The sequence below is a fragment of the Chelon labrosus genome, assembly GCF_963514085.1.
Source record: "Chelon labrosus genome assembly, chromosome: 9".
In the NCBI taxonomy this organism is placed as follows: domain Eukaryota; kingdom Metazoa; phylum Chordata; class Actinopteri; order Mugiliformes; family Mugilidae; genus Chelon; species Chelon labrosus.
The window spans coordinates 30,228,879-30,244,630 of NC_140359.1; the positions used below are offsets into that span (position 1 = coordinate 30,228,879).

General features: G+C 52.4%; 2 protein-coding genes across 2 annotated transcripts in view; one reads left to right on the top strand and one right to left on the bottom strand.

Annotated features, from left to right (window-relative positions):
* The window catches only part of cfap77 (cilia and flagella associated protein 77), a gene marked incomplete at its 3' end in the record, with an annotated part of 8,064 nt that extends 7,327 nt beyond the window's left edge, over positions 1 to 737 (bottom strand). The window contains exon 1 of the mRNA XM_084552360.1: positions 562 to 737. Coding sequence (XP_084408486.1) covers positions 562 to 624 — 63 coding nt within the window. The 5' untranslated portion in view covers positions 625 to 737. The remainder of the gene's footprint in view (positions 1 to 561) is intronic.
* Positions 738 to 4,161: 3,424 nt separating this feature from the next.
* On the top strand, positions 4,162 to 14,480 carry qsox2 (quiescin Q6 sulfhydryl oxidase 2). Its single transcript, XM_084551705.1, has 13 exons — positions 4,162 to 4,619; positions 7,361 to 7,461; positions 7,589 to 7,637; positions 7,927 to 8,032; positions 8,129 to 8,219; positions 8,289 to 8,434; positions 9,105 to 9,242; positions 9,311 to 9,440; positions 9,511 to 9,633; positions 9,706 to 9,856; positions 11,773 to 11,961; positions 12,460 to 12,756; positions 12,904 to 14,480. Exons 1-13 carry the CDS (start codon positions 4,370 to 4,372, stop codon positions 13,083 to 13,085), a joined length of 1,953 nt encoding a protein of 650 aa, XP_084407831.1. The 5' UTR covers positions 4,162 to 4,369; the 3' UTR covers positions 13,086 to 14,480.
* Positions 14,481 to 15,752: the final 1,272 nt, after the last annotated feature.

A 15,752-nucleotide genomic window follows, 5' to 3' on the forward strand; every position in this document is an offset into this window, starting at 1 on the left:
CCTAAATTGGTTTAGTGGGTAACACGTCAGTCTGGCGATCGGCCGTCCGTAGTTCAAATCTTGTTAACGGTTAGTAGGTTTTTGGGGTTCTTCTTCACACCTGTCTGTCCAGAAATGAAAACAAATGGCATTTAATCTCCATCTCAATATCTTTCTGTGAATTCGTTTCATGGTTGAGTTACAGGTGCTAAACGACTTTGGGTGTAAAAGTAAATATTCAAATAAGTAGCCTAATCAGCAGTTCATTTTCGCCAAGATTGGAGACCAAAGCACTATGCTACTTAATCCTTATTCAGTAGATTTGCTGCTATTCACAATCCTTTGCATACAGCATGCTTGTTGTAACACGGGTATAAATTCCGGTAACTCCAAAGGTTCTATTTCGTCGGCAACAACGAATGCAAACACCGCGAGATCCGCCATTGTTTACACGAAGTTGACCGTGTCCGACTTGTCTGCAGCCGTTTTATGCTCCACCCCTACAGTCGGCGTAAGATCACGCTGACGTAAGCAAGTCAGACTCAGACAGGCGCAGACAAGTCGAACGCGCCTACTGTTTACCTTGATGAGCAGCGGATTGGTCAGCATCGTGTCTCTGACCACGCCCACTCTGGGTGACGACATCGAGCAGAGCTGTGACTCCAGTCTAGAACCAGAACCAGAACCAGAACCCTCCAGACCAGAACCAGAACCAGGAAGAGTTCCTGCAGACTCACCTGGAGCTGCTTCAGTCTCAGGTGTTTGATGAATGAATGAATCAACAATGAAACACTGAATAAATTCTTCAGCTCGTGCTCTTGTCTCTCACCTGTCGGCTGCGTTGCTATGGTAACGAGACCACAACAGAACAGAAGACCGCAACCAGAAGTCTGTACGGAAGCCGAGACAAGTCAGACTGTCTCATCCTCGCGCTGAGCTCAGGTGTTTGTTTATGTCACGTGACACTTCACAAACATCTTATGATTAATAAACCACGAAGAAGAAAATACAGGAAGTGAAGCTGCGGAGACAGGACACAACAGGACACATTAGAAGACAAACTTCAGCTTCTATGTGAGAGTAGAACATGTCACGTGTCCGCCTGTAGGGGGCGGCAGAGCACTGCTGCGTTCACTGACTGTAGGAAAGACCACAGACGACGCACCCAGTTCAGTTGAGTATGAAATAATGATCATTGTTCTGTCCTGTCCGTTACAGAGCACTGACGAGAATAAAATGAAGAGCGGGACTTTTCTTTCATGAAACTTTACTTGAACTAATTTCACTTTCATTCATTCAGATCCATAAAACTACAAAGACATAAAAGTGACGCGTCTTTAAGCTGTCAGACATATTCACATAAACGTAAACGACAGAATCAGATTTAACGATCTCATACATAACGGTATTTGGTTGCTAGGTTACTAGGTAGCAGGACCAGAGCCCGTCTACGGAGAGCCTTCCCACTCTCTATTAAGTCCCATTGTAACGAATGTTGGTTGCAGTTCCACCAGATTTCCACTGGGGGCGATCGCCATGAGTGCAACATGAATGGGACTCTATGGAGCTAAACGGCTAAATGTGTCTCTTTCACCCGATTGTCATTGAGAAATCTCAGATTTGATTGTAGGTTTTGCAAGTTCAACATGGGTTATAGGTCAAAAGTTGAATGAACGAGAACTTATGTCCTTTCGTTTTCTTACAGGTTGAGTTGTTGTTGCCCATAACACGCTAGCATTGTGCTAATGAACGCTGATTGGTCAGTGAAGGACTGATTACGACCAGATCCCGCTTGACGGCATCGTGGCATCCGAAGCGGGACCAGAATGTTAAGACGGACTTTTTCGCCCAAGTTTTTTTTTTCCAACGTAACAACTTTTTTTTTGGTCGCTGGCACTTTTATCTGCCTATGGTTATGTCTGTACTGTGATATTTATTTACCCGTGTCAGCTGTGTTGTCCATGCCTCGAGAGAAAAGAAAGTGCAGAGCGCGAAAGCACCAAAGCAGTGACTGAAGGATTGCCGTAAAGCAGTATCTGGTCGTACGATGTGTATGACGTCATTGACATTTTAAAATACTTTTTAAAGCAATTAAGTGACTCTAAAAAATCTAACACCCAGCAGTGTGTCATTTCTTTGCATCTCCTTTCAAATACAATATTCAAATTACTGCACAAAAAATTATATCCTGAGAAAAGTGGATTTTGAGGGGTACTGCTCCATAGACCGCCATTCATTCTGCACTCGTCCTGAGAGCGCCCTCATATGGAACCAGAGTGGAACTGCAACCAGTTCAGAACCCGGAAGTTCAGTGAGAGTGGAAGTTCTCCCCTTATTAGACGTTCTCTGGCAGTAGGCTACACAGAGTGGCTAGACTTGTCATGCTAACACTAGTATTCATACATTAAAACAAACACTTTGTTCCTTATTATCTTCAGTAACAGTTGTGTAGCTGTTTCATCAGTGTCTCATTCATTAAACACTTACAGACGTATTTACTCCAAGGATCAAACGAGGAAACAGCTGCATCTCATCAAACTGACGAGTAACTGACAGACAACGGCCACGTTACAACGGTAAACATGGAGCTGTAGCACCAGGTGACTGTTACCATGGGAACATAGACATGACAGAAAAATAACAGTCACACAGGAGTCAGAACAATAACGCTGAAACAGATTGTTGTAGCGTCTGTTGGTTTGTGGTTGAACTGAAAGCTGTATGTGGACGTCACGACTTTAGATTCCAGTTTATATTGATTTAATCCCTTTTGAACAGATATGTTTGACACCACCATCCATGGGAAGCTGGTGGAGCTGGTGGAGGAGTTCAGATATCTGGGCACCATCTCTGACAACCTGCTGGCTCCACTCCATCAGCCAGAGCTCAGTCTGCTCTATCTGACTCCAGCAGGAAACACAAAGACCCCTCACACGTCCTCCACTCAGCGTTTCAGTGTCTCTCCTCTGGACGACGTCTCCGCTGTCCCGCCTGAACTCAGAGGAGAAAAGACACCTTCGTCCCCAAAGCCATCCTCCTCCTCCTCGACTCCTCTCCACTCTCTCTCTCTCTCTCTTTGAGTCTTCTCTAGTTCACACACAACCATAGCAATGAATCTATTAATTCTGCTGACGTCCCCACCGACGCATCAACTCCCTGCAACTCATCACTTCAGTTTTTCATTTCTTAAATTACAACAACTTCCACCATTTAAACAACATATAATTATATAATACTATAATTACTAATAATATCTCACATCAAATCAAGTTCATTCTGTTTATTTTTGGTGGTCGTTGAGTTACTTTCGTCTCTGAGGTCCAGATTTCCGATTACCGTGAACTAAACACGGTTGTTACGTCAGTCCACGCGCAGCTTGAGAGAGATCGTCTATTAAAAGAGTAAGCGACACCCGGAAGGAAAAGGCCCAGGGGACTTCAACCAACCAATCAAACAGAAGAAACACGTCCAGCTACAGGGTGACGACAGCGGTCTAGAGGGGGGGTCCACCCTGGACAGGTCTCCAGTCTATCCCAGCTGTCATTGGTCTAGAGGGGGGTCCACCCTGGACAGGTCTCCAGTCTAGAGGGGGGGTCCACCCTGGACAGGTCTCCAGTCTATCCCAGCTGTCACTGGTCTAGAGGGGGGGTCCACCCTGGACAGGTCTCCAGTCTATCCCAGCTGTCACTGGTCTAGAGGGGGGGTCCACCCTGGACAGGTCTCCAGTCTGTCCCAGCTGTCACTGGTCTAGAGGGGGGGGTCCACCCTGGACAGGTCTCCAGTCTGTCCCAGCTGTCACTGGTCTAGAGGGGGGGTCCACCCTGGACAGGTCTCCAGTCTAGAGGGGGGGTCCACCCTGGACAGGTCTCCAGTCTATCCCAGCTGTCACTGGTCTAGAGGGGGGGTCCACCCTGGACAGGTCTCCAGTCTGTCCCAGCTGTCACTGGTCTAGAGGGGGGGTCCACCCTGGACAGGTCTCCAGTCTATCCCAGCTGTCACTGGTCTAGAGGGGGGGTCCACCCTGGACAGGTCTCCAGTCTATCCCAGGGCAGGGTTACTATAGCAACCCAGTAAAACTATTATATATAATTAATTAATAAAAATACCCACTGATGACAAACGACGTGTTTTGTTCAGTCACTTAAAAACAACGTTTTAACTAAAGCACAATAACAATAATTCAAGGTTAATTTGTTTATTAATCCACTCGTCGCGTCTGTTCGTTTTCAGGTTGGTGTTGTGTTTTCCGGGTCGGATTGGGACGTCTGTCCACGCCTCTCTCTGCAGTGAACCACGGAGAGTCAGCGGGGCTCCTCGCTCATGTCTCCCCGGACACCGCGGCTCGTTTTCGGCAGCACATCTTCGCTCTGACCGGCTGCTCTCGGCAGGAATGCTCCGGTTCTGGTTCCAAGCAGCAGCGGTCGTCCTCTGGCTCGCCCCCAGCGCAGTGGGGGGCTCGGCCCGGGGCTCGGCCCGGCTGTACACGGAGGAGGACCCGCTGGTGATCCTGAGCAGCAGCAGCCTGAAGCCCACCGTCACGAACTCGTCTTCGGCCTGGCTGGTCCAGTTCTACTCCTCCTGGTGCGGACACTGCATCCAGTACTCCAGCACATGGAAGGCTCTGGCCCAGGACGTCAAAGGTACTCGGTTCCCTCTTTGTAAACATCCACACCAGACTCCTGTCAAATATGTGCATATTTACACTATTACACGTTAATCCGTGAGACTGTTAGCCTTTACGTTTCAGATGCTGAGTTCTGATTATACTGGACCTGCTCGTCAGTTCGGCTGGAACAGAATCCTAGAACCAGTGGATCGTTTCAGTAAAACCTCGGCTCTGCTGCGCGGGTTGTCGGTTTAATTTAAACTCCGTGAAGCTTGAAGTCGCGTTTTCTTCCACGGAGTTCTGAACGGTGTCTTTAATCCTTCCACGGTGACTCAGAGCTGAGACTGAATCTGATTTATTTCAAACAAACACGACACAGCTGCTGCTAGCGCCGGCTAGCTGCTGCTAGCGCCGGCTAGCTGCGGCTAGTTGCTGCTAGCGCCGGCTAGCTGCTGCTAGCGCCGGCAAGCTGCTGTTAGCACCAGCTAGATGTTGTTAGCATCGACTGGTTATTGTTAACGCTGGTTAGCATTTGTTAGCACAACTTAGTGTGTTGGTAGTTATTAGCACTGGTCAGATGCTCTTAGCTCGGGTTAGCTTCTCTTTAATGCATGTTAGCATTTGTTAGCGCTACTGTGATGTTGTTAGCACTGGTTAGCTAACAGGTAGTTGATGGGATTTAGTAAACAAACAATAAACAAACAGTAAACAAACAATAAACAAACAATAAACAGCCTCAACAACAGCAGAGCTAATGACGACACTACATTAACGTTGTAGCTGCTAGTTAGCTTCTTTAGCTTCATAAGCTTCATTAGCTTCTTTAGCTTCATTAGCTTCATTAGTTCCGTTAGCTTCATTAGCTCCGTTAGCTTCGTTAGCTCCGTTAGCTTCGTTAGCTCCGTTAGCTAACAGCTGTTTCAGCGTCTGCAGCTCAGACCTCATATTGTCTGATGGTGGGGACGAGGACAGGTCTCTACTGTCTTTATGAGGACCAGGACGTTGAACCTGACCTGTGTGTGTGTGTGTGGGGGGGGTCATCCTGGTGTTTGTATCTCTGTGAGGTCTCTCTCTCTGTCTCTGTCTCTGTCTCTGGGACAAGAGCGCAGCTTTACTAATCGGGCGGTGGACAGACAGGCAGACACCTACGCTACCAGGGGACCTGGGCTGGGGTGGACAGGGACTCAGGGTACTAGGTGTCTTTCTGGGGACTGAGGAGTGTGAGAGGAAGAACTGGGAGGGTGTCCTGGAGAAGGTGTGTGACACGGGCTCCTGTCCTGTATCTGCCGGTGCAGGAGGGTGGACAGGGACTGGTGGACATAGACTCTGGGATCACAGCACCAGACAGCCTCGGTCTGCCATGGACAGACACAGCCCGTCTCCTGCTCAGGAAGTCTGTGGACACAGCAGGACGAACATCGTCCTACCGGTCCGTGCTACAGGCCTGGCAGACTGGGACCACTGGGACCACTGGGACCACACCAGGGATGTGGATCTTCTGCCAGCCTGAGAGTCAGACTGAGAGAGGCTGGACTCGTCAAGTTGGGTCATCTCATGAAGACGTCTGTCCCTCGTCTTGCAGACATGCTCGGTATCCGGTCCACCAGAGTGCTGCTCAGGCTGGTGGAGGAGGTCTGTCCCCCCTGCCAGCAGGTCTCAGAGCGCTGAGGACCGTACTCTGGCTGAACAATGGGGTGATGAATGTGAATACGTCTTTCCCTCCCTGGATGTGTCTCCAGCTGTGGGACAATGGCAGCCAGAGGAGGACGACCTGCTGAGTCTGAAGACCCCAGAGTCTCCAGACTTTGAGACTCTGGAGAAGAAAGACCTCTACTTCCTCAGGGTCCAGCTCCCTGGCAGGGGTGAAGGTGTCCAGGTGGACTGAGGTCTTTGGCGTGGGAACCTCCCTGAAGGTCTGTTGGCTGTCCCTGTACAAACCTCCTGTCAACAAAGGGACAGGAGACGTCCAGTGGAGGATCGTACACGGGGCCATAGCTACCAGGTATCTGGTGCACCTTGATCCTAACACAGGGGACGGCTGTCCCTTCTGCTCCCAGTCAGAGACCGTCTTCCATGTCTTTGTCCAGGTTCCTACAGAGGTGGTTTCAGGTCTCAGGTGAACTGGTTTCTTTTAGTCTTTTTATTTTTGGGCCAGTTTATTGCAACAGGAAGACGTCTGTCCACCAGCTGATGAACTTTATCTCAGGGACAGCTAAGCTGGCTGTCTGGAAGACCAGGACGGACAGGGTCAGGGGACAGAGGACAGGGGACGTGGTCTCCATGGTGACCGGGCTGCTGGCAACTCCACTCAGGGTAGAGATCAGTTTTTATGACCTGACTGGACGAACAGTTGGTAAAGATGTTCTGTGTTCAGTTGGAGGAACTCTGTTAGAACGTTGGACAAGGTTCTGTTTGTTTGTTTGTTTGTTTGTTTGTTTGTTTGTTTGTTTGTGTGTTTGTTTGTTTGTGTGTTTGTTTGCAGAAAAAGGAAAGAATGAACTGTAAAAAGAGTTTGTTTGTGTGTTTGTTTGTGTGTTTGTTTGTGTGTTTGTTTGTTTGTGTGTTTGTTTGTTTGTGTGTTTGTTTGTGTGTTTGTTTGTGTGTTTGTTTGTTTGTGTGTTTGTGTGTTTGTTTGTTTGTGTGTTTGTTTGCAGAAAAAGGAAAGAATGAACTGTAAAAAGAAGAATTAAGAAATAAAGGTTGATTTAAAATTCTGAAATTCTCTCCCCCCTTCTCTCTCTCCCCCCCCCCTCTCCCCCCCCCCCCCCCCCCCAGCCTGGCAGGAAGTAGTGGGCGTGGCCGTCCTGGACTGCGCTCAGGAGGACAACTTTGACGTGTGTAAAGAGTTCAGCATCAAGTTCTACCCCACGTTTAAAGTAAGTGTCTCCAGCTGTGTCTCCAGCTGTGTCGTCTCAGCTGTGTCTCCAGCTGTCTCTCCAGCTGTTCAGACTGAGAGTCTCCCCCTGCTGGACACCAGCTCCAATAACATGTGTCTGTCCACAGTTCTTCAGAGCCCACAGTCCTCCCTGGGACACAGGGACCACCCACAGAGGTGAGACTTACTGAGCCGACCCTGAACGCACCACCACCTCACTAGGTCTCAACCACCTGTCTCACTCTGTCTCTGTGTCTGTCTCTCTCTGTCTCTCTCTGCCTCTCTGTGTCTCTGTCTCTGTCTGTCTCTGTCTCTGTCTCTGTGTCTCTGTCGCTGTCTCTCTGTGTCTCTGTCTCTCTCTGTCTCTGTCTCTGTGTCTCTCTGTCTCTGTCTCTGTGTCTGTGTCTCTCTGTCACTGTGTCTCTGTCTGTCTCTCTCTGTCTCTGTCTCTGTCTCTGTGTCTCAGGTGCAGACAGAGAGATCCAGTCTGTCCGTCAGCTGATGATCAACATCCTCCAGAACCACACTAGACTGGACTGGCCTCAGCGCTGTCCCCCATTACATCCATTCAGGTACCAGAACCAGATCTAGGCCTCAGACTCTTAACCTGAATCAGACCTGGACTCCAGAACCAGAACCGGATCCATCTAACCCGTGTGTCTCTGCAGTTCTGCTCAGCTGCTCCCTCTGCTGGGTCAAAGGTCAGACCACTACACCGCCATCATCGTGGAGGAACCGGACTCGTACGTGGGACGAGAGGTGAGATAGTCCAGGCCACCTGTCAGCTGACTTCCTGGTCAGGTGTTCTGACCCGTGTGTGTGTGTCAGGTGATCCTGGACCTGCTGCAGTACTCAGGTGTCCAGGTGAAGAGAGCTCTGAGCTCTGAGCTCCCCCTGCTGGACGCCCTGAACATCACAGCCCTGCCCTCCATCTACCTGCTGAGGCCCAACGGGACGCACGCTCACCTGTACAGGTGAGTACAGGAAGTGACATCACTGCTCCGAGACCAGACACCATAGACGGTATAAAGATGGAGCAGCTCCTCCACAGTGAAGCCAAATCAAGGAGAGCTCCCCCTGGTGTCTGGCTGCAGGTCATAAGCTCCACCCCCTCCATGTTAGTGGGCGGGGCTTGGGCCAAACTAAAACACTAACATACATGTCACATAATTATTTTTTAAGGATGGTTTCTGTCATTTTGTGTTGATGAATGTTCAGGTTTAGTTATTTGACGCTATAGAAACAGGATGTGACAGAGTGGCGTCCACCAGTTGCCATGCCAACCGCTCCATAAACCATGGACCGTGAGAGTTGTACAAAACAAACATGTCCAGAGTATAATCATCGTCTCCTTGTACCAGGTGGAGGTAGAGCAGAGCGTAGTGTTAATGAAACATGAGTGAGTCTGGATGAGGAGTGGGCGGGGCATCAATATCACGGCTCCACGTGGCTCCGCCCTCAGACTGTACTGATCAGACTCTGGATCCAAACTCACAAGATGGCGCCGCCCGTATCCCCGGGAACATAGAGTCAGTTTGACCAATGAGAGGAAGAGGAGACGTGGTGTCCATGTTTGTATACAGACTATGTCTGACACCAAAACACTCCTCCCCCATTTAACTCCTCCCCCTTTCTTCCCCCCAGTGAGAAGCGTCAGCGGTTCTTCTTCTCTTCCTTGTTGAGGGCGTTGCCGGGGGTCCAGCGTGTCGGGAGGGGGGACAGCCTCAGTACCAGTGTTGGCCACGAGGAGGCGCTGGTGGCGCCGTGGAGAGACTTCGACAGGTGAGGTCGGCGTGTTGCGTTTACTTCCTGTTTACCTGTCAGGTCATGTGACCCAGACGTGTCCTCAGGTCGAAGGTGTACCTGGCTGACCTGGAGTCAGCGCTGCACTACCTGCTGAGGGTGGAACTGGCTACCCACAATGCACTGGAGGGGGAGGAGCTGAAGGTCTTCAAGGACTTTGTCACGCTGGTCGCCAAGGTAACAGCTTCGCCTCAGAGCGCAGGTACGTAACCACGGAGACAGTACCCAGCTGACTTCCTGTGTTTAGTTGTATCCAGGTGGAGGCTCGGTGGTGAAACTCATGGAGACGCTCTCTGATTGGCTGCTGGGTCTGCCGCTGCAGCGAATCCCCTACCAGGCCGTCCTGGACCTGGTGGACAACAAGATGAGGGTGAGACACACTCTGGACCAGAACCAGAACCAGACTCGGACCCCCTCAGGGCTGACTTCCTGTCTCCTGTAGATCTCAGGTGTGTTCCTGGGGGCGGAGCTTCGCTGGGTTGGTTGCCAGGGCAGCAGGGCGGGGCTTAGAGGATACCCATGTTCCCTCTGGACTCTGTTCCACGTTCTGACGGTTCAACACGAGACGACACCGAACGTTCTAGACAACACAGGTCAGTCTGACTCCTCCTCCTCCACCTCCTCATCCTCCTCCTCCTGCTCCTGCTCCTCCTCCTCCTCTTCCTCCTCCTCTTCCTCCTCCTCTTCCTGCTCATCCTCCTCCTCCTCCTCCTCCTCTTCCTCCTCCTCTTCCTCCTCCTCCTCCTCCTCCTCCTCCTCATCATCCTCCTCCTCTTCCTGCTCCTCCTCCTCCTCCTCCTCCTCATCCTCACCTCCTGCTCCTCCTCCTCCTCCTCTTCCTCCTCCTCTTCCTCCTCCTCCTCCTCCTCCTGCTCCTCCCCCTCCTCCTCCTCCTCCTCCTCTCTCTCCTCTCCCTCCTCCTCCTCCTCCTCATCTCTCTCCTCCTCCTCCTCCTCCTGCTCCTCCTCCTGCTCCTCCTCTTCCTCCTCCTGCTCCTCCTCTTCCTCCTCCTCCTCCTCCTCCTCCTGCTCCTCCTCTCCCCCTCCTCCTCTCCCCCTCCCCCTCCCCCTCCTCCTCCTCCTCCTCTCTCTCCTCTCTCTCCTCTCCCTCCTCTCCCTCCTCCTCCTCCTCCTCCTCCTCTCTCTCCTCTCTCTCCTCTCCCTCCTCCTCCTCCTCCTCCTGCTCTTCCTCCTCTTCCTTCTCCTCATCCTCCTCCTCTTCCTCCTCCTCTTCCTCCTCCTGCTCCTCCTCCCCCTCCTCCCCCTCCTCCCCCTCCTCCTCCTCCTCATCCTCATCTCCTGCTCCTCCTCCTCCTCCTCTTCCTCCTCCTGCTCCTCCTCCTGCTCCTCCCCCTCCTCCTCCTCCTCCTCCTCTCTCTCCTCTCCCTCCTCCTCCTCCTCCTCCTCATCTCTCTCCTCCTCCTCCTGCTCCTCCTCTTCCTCCTCCTCCTCCTCCTCCTCCTGCTCCTCCTCTCCCCCTCCCCCTCCTCCTCCTCCTCCTCCTCCTCCTCTCTCTCCTCTCCCTCCTCCTCCTCCTCCTCCTGCTCTTCCTCCTCTTCCTTCTCCTCATCCTCCTGCTCCTCCTCCTGCTCCTCCCCCTCCTGCTCCTCCTCTCCCCCTCCTCCTCCTCCTCCTCCTCCTCTCTCTCCTCCCCCTCCTCCTCTCCCCCTCCTCCTCGCTCTCCTCCCTCTCCTCATCCTCCCGCTCCTCCTCCTCCTCCTCCTCTTCCTCCTCTCCCTCCTCCTCTCTCTCCTCCCCCTCCTCATCCTCCCCCTCCTCCTCCTCCTCCTCTCCCTCCTCCTCTCTCTCCTCTCTCTCCTCCCCCTCCTCCTCCTCCCCCTCATCCTCATCCTCATCCTCCTCCTCTCCCCCTCATCCTCCTCCTCCTCCTCCTCTCCCTCCTCCTCCCCCTCATCCTCATCCTCCTCATCTCTCTCCTCCTCCTCCTCCTCCTGCTCCTCCTCTTCCTCCTCCTCCTCCTCCTCCTCCTGCTCCTCCTCTCCCCCTCCCCCTCCTCCTCCTCCTCCTCCTCCTCCTCTCTCTCCTCTCCCTCCTCCTCCTCCTCCTCCTGCTCTTCCTCCTCTTCCTTCTCCTCATCCTCCTGCTCCTCCTCCTGCTCCTCCCCCTCCTGCTCCTCCTCTCCCCCTCCTCCTCCTCCTCCTCCTCCTCTCTCTCCTCCCCCTCCTCCTCTCCCCCTCCTCCTCGCTCTCCTCCCTCTCCTCATCCTCCCGCTCCTCCTCCTCCTCCTCCTCTTCCTCCTCTCCCTCCTCCTCTCTCTCCTCCCCCTCCTCATCCTCCCCCTCCTCCTCCTCCTCCTCTCCCTCCTCCTCTCTCTCCTCTCTCTCCTCCCCCTCCTCCTCCTCCTCCCCCTCATCCTCATCCTCATCCTCCTCCTCTCCCCCTCATCCTCCTCCTCCTCCTCCTCTCCCTCCTCCTCCCCCTCATCCTCATCCTCCTCCTCCTCTCCCTCCTCCTCCCCCTCATCCTCTCCCTCCTCCTCTTCCTCTCAGGTCTGGAGGTGGAGGCGGCCCCGGTGCTTCAGGTGATGCGTCGCTACGTCCGGACGTTCTTCGGCTGTGAGGAGTGTGGACGACACTTTGAGGAGGCGGCGGCTGAAAGTCTGGAGGACGTGAGGAGCAGAGAGGAGGAGGTGCTGTGGCTGTGGAGGCAACACAACAGAGTCAGCGACAGACTGGCTGGTAACAGACACTGATATCTATCTGAACCAGAGACTGTAGAGCCAAGATGGCCGCCATGTCTCCTCCCCCCTCCCCCATTGGTCAGATTAATCTAGAACTGGATCCAGGTTCTGGATGATCCGTTACCTTGGTTACTAACAACATTTAAATCCAGCTCCATCATGGATTCACACAGTGAATGCTAACGTAGCTAGCTAAATGCTAACGTAGCTAGCTAGCTACAACACAGCTACTCATTTAGTAGCGTTCACACAGATGCTTAGTTTCATGTTGTTATGGCAACTGTCAATCATCATGACTTCATATTAACTGCTTAAAATGTATGCGGTGTACTTTGACCCCGCCCACAAACATGGGGGCGGGGTTTATGAGCTATACTGCAACCAGCCACCAGGGGGAGCTTTGAGGAGCCGTCATGGCGTCCTCTGGTTCTATGAGAGCATACAGAGATTACACAGATGACTGATCCTCCTCCTCCTCCTCCTCCTCCTCCTCCAGGTTCTCTCAGTGATGACCCCCTCTTCCCTAAAGCTCCGTGGCCTAGCCCCTCCCTCTGTGCCTCCTGCCACGAGGAGAAAAATGGTGTCCACGTCTGGAACCAAGACAACGTCCTCATCTTCCTCCGTCACCACTACGGCGTCTCCAACCTCTCCCCCAGATACTCCCTGACTCCTCCTCAGCAGGGCAGCCGACCCCAGGAGGAGCAGCGAGGAGGAGGAGGAGGAGGAGGAGGAGGAGGAGAGGATCATCATAAACCCAGACACCAGGCTCTGAACAAGGAGGAGAGGGGAGGTGGTGGGGGTGGAGCAGATGTTGGAGGGGGAGGAGGTGGGGGTGGAGCAGATGTTGGAGGGGGAGGAGGTGGGGGTGGAGTAGATGTTGGAAGGGGAGGAGGTGGGGGTGGAGCAGATGTTGGAGGGGGAGGAGGTGGGGGTGGAGCAGATGTTGGAAGGGGAGGAGGTGGGGGTGGAGTGTGGATCCTGGGCGTGGGTTTCAACAGCGTGGACATGTCTCTGTGTGTCGTCCTCTACGTCTCCTCCTGCCTCATCCTCATGCTCCTCTTCTTCTTCTTCAAAGTCCGATCCAGGAGGTGGAAACTCCGACACTCGCGCCTCCACGTCTGACCGGGCCGGACCAGACCGGTTGAGACCGGACCGGACTCTGTGATCAGGACTCTCATAGAACCAGAGTTACTAGAGTAACTTCACTCAGACGTTTGATTGGCTGCAGAGAACCATGACCTCCGTCCCACCAGAACCACCAGAACCACCAGAACCACCAGAACCAGACTGAACCAGACTGAACCAGACTGAACCACTAGAACCAGACTGAACCAGACTGAACCAGTCTGAACCACCAGAACCAGACTGAACCAGACGGAACCAGACGGAACCACCAGAACCAGACTGAACCAGACTGAACCAGACTGAACCACCAGAACCAGACTGAACCAGACTGAACCACCAGAACCAACAGAACCACTAGAACCAGACTGAACCACCAGAACCAGACTGAACCAGAATGAACCAGACTGAACCACCAGAACCACCAGAACCACCAGAACCAGACTGAACCACCAGAACCAGACTGAACCAGACTGAACCACTAGAACCAGACAGAACCAGACTGAACCACCAGAACCAGACTGAACCAGAATGAACCAGACAGAACCACCAGAACCACCAGAACCAGACTGAACCACTAGAACCAGACAGAACCAGACTGAACCACCAGAACCAGACTGAACCAGACTGAACCACCAGAACCAGACTGAACCACCAGAACCACCAGAACCAGACTGAACCAGACTGAACCACCAGAACCAGACTGAACCAGACTGAACCAGACTGAACCAGACTGAACCACCAGAACCAGACTAAACCAGACTAAACCAGACTAAACCACCAGAACCAGACAGAACCAGACTGAACCACACTGAACCACCAGAACCACCAGAACCACCAGAACCAGACTGAACCACCAGAACCACCAGAACCAGACTGAACCACCAGAACCACTAGAACCAGACTGAGCCACCAGAACCAGACTGAGCCACCAGAACCAGACTGATCCAGACTGAACCAGACTGAACCAGACTGAACCACCAGAACCACCAGAACCACCAGAACCAGACTGAACCAGACTGAACCACCAGAACCAGACTGAACCACCAGAACCACCAGAACCAGACTGAACCAGACTGAACCAGACTGAACCACCAGAACCAGACTGAGCCACCAGAACCAGACTGATCCAGACTGAACCAGACTGAACCAGACTGAACCACCAGAACCACCAGAACCACCAGAACCAGACTGAACCACCAGAACCACCAGAACCAGACTGAACCACCAGAACCACTAGAACCAGACTGAGCCACCAGAACCAGACTGAACCAGACTGAACCAGACTGAACCACCAGAACCAGACTGAGCCACCAGAACCAGCCTGATCCAGACTGAACCAGACTGAACCACCAGAACCACCAGAACCACTAGAACCAGACTGAGCCACCAGAACCAGACTGAACCAGACTGAACCAGACTGAACCACACTGAACCACCAGAACCAGACTGAACCACCAGAACCAGACTGAGCCACCATCCTCTGAACATCCAACATGGAGGAACGCAGCCAATCAGATGTTTGTTACCGCCCACTTTTACTGACACCGATCAGCAAGAACAATGTGTCCAGGACCAGAACCAGACTGGATTTAGACGTTAGTGACGCGGTTGTGGCTGGTGGTCTGGATTTATTTATTGTTATAGACTCAGACTGGAGTCGAACCCGATCAAAACTGGAACCGGATCAAAGAATCACTTTGTGCCAAATGTTTGACCTGCTGACAGACAAACCAGGACCTGGACCAGGACCTGGACCAGGACCTGGACCTGAGACTCTCTGATAAAGGGTTGGATGTGTGGGAGACGATCAGCTGATTATAAACAAACACAGGAAGCTTCAGATCTATGATGCCTTCAGGACACGTCTGTAAATCACAAACAGCAGCTGATTTGAGAGATCTTTTATTTTGACAGTCTCTGTTCAGACTTCCTGTTCTCTTTCCTGATTCTTTAGATTTGTTTTTAATTTCTGGGACTTTTATTCTGAAAGGGACCTGCAGAAACAGGAAGTGTGAGTGAAACACGTTGTTTACAGTTTCCTTATTTGTTTGTTTACAGTATGATGTCACAAGTCAGTCAGCTGATCTCTGATGTAAATAAAGTTTTAACCAATGAAACGTGTCGGAGTCTTTTTGTTGTTTTACTTTTAATCTGAAACAGGAGACGACGAAGACGACGAAGACGAAGACGAAGAAGAATAGGAAGACGAAGAAGAAGACGAAGACGAAAAAGTCACCATAGAATGACTGAGGGTCTGTCCTCCGCCTGTCTGTCTGTCCTCCACCTGTCTGTCCTCCACCTGTCTGTCTGTCTGTCTCTCTACCTGTCTGTCTGTCCTCCACCCGTCTGTCTGTCCTCCACCCGTCTGTCTGTCCTCCACCCGTCCTCTGTCTGTCCTCCACCGTCTGTCTGTCCTCCACCTGTCCTCTGTCTGTCCTCCACCTGTCCTCTGTCTGTTCTCCACCCGTCTGTCTGTCCTCCACCTGTCCTCTGTCTGTCCTCCACCTGTCTGTCTGTCCTCCACCTGTCTGTCTGTCCTCCACCTGTCTGTCTGTCTGTCCTCCACCCGTCTGTCTGTCCTCCACCCGTCCTCTGTCTGTCCTCCACCGTCTGTCTGTCCTCCACCTGTCCTCTGTCTGTCCTCCACCTGTCCTCTGTCTGTTC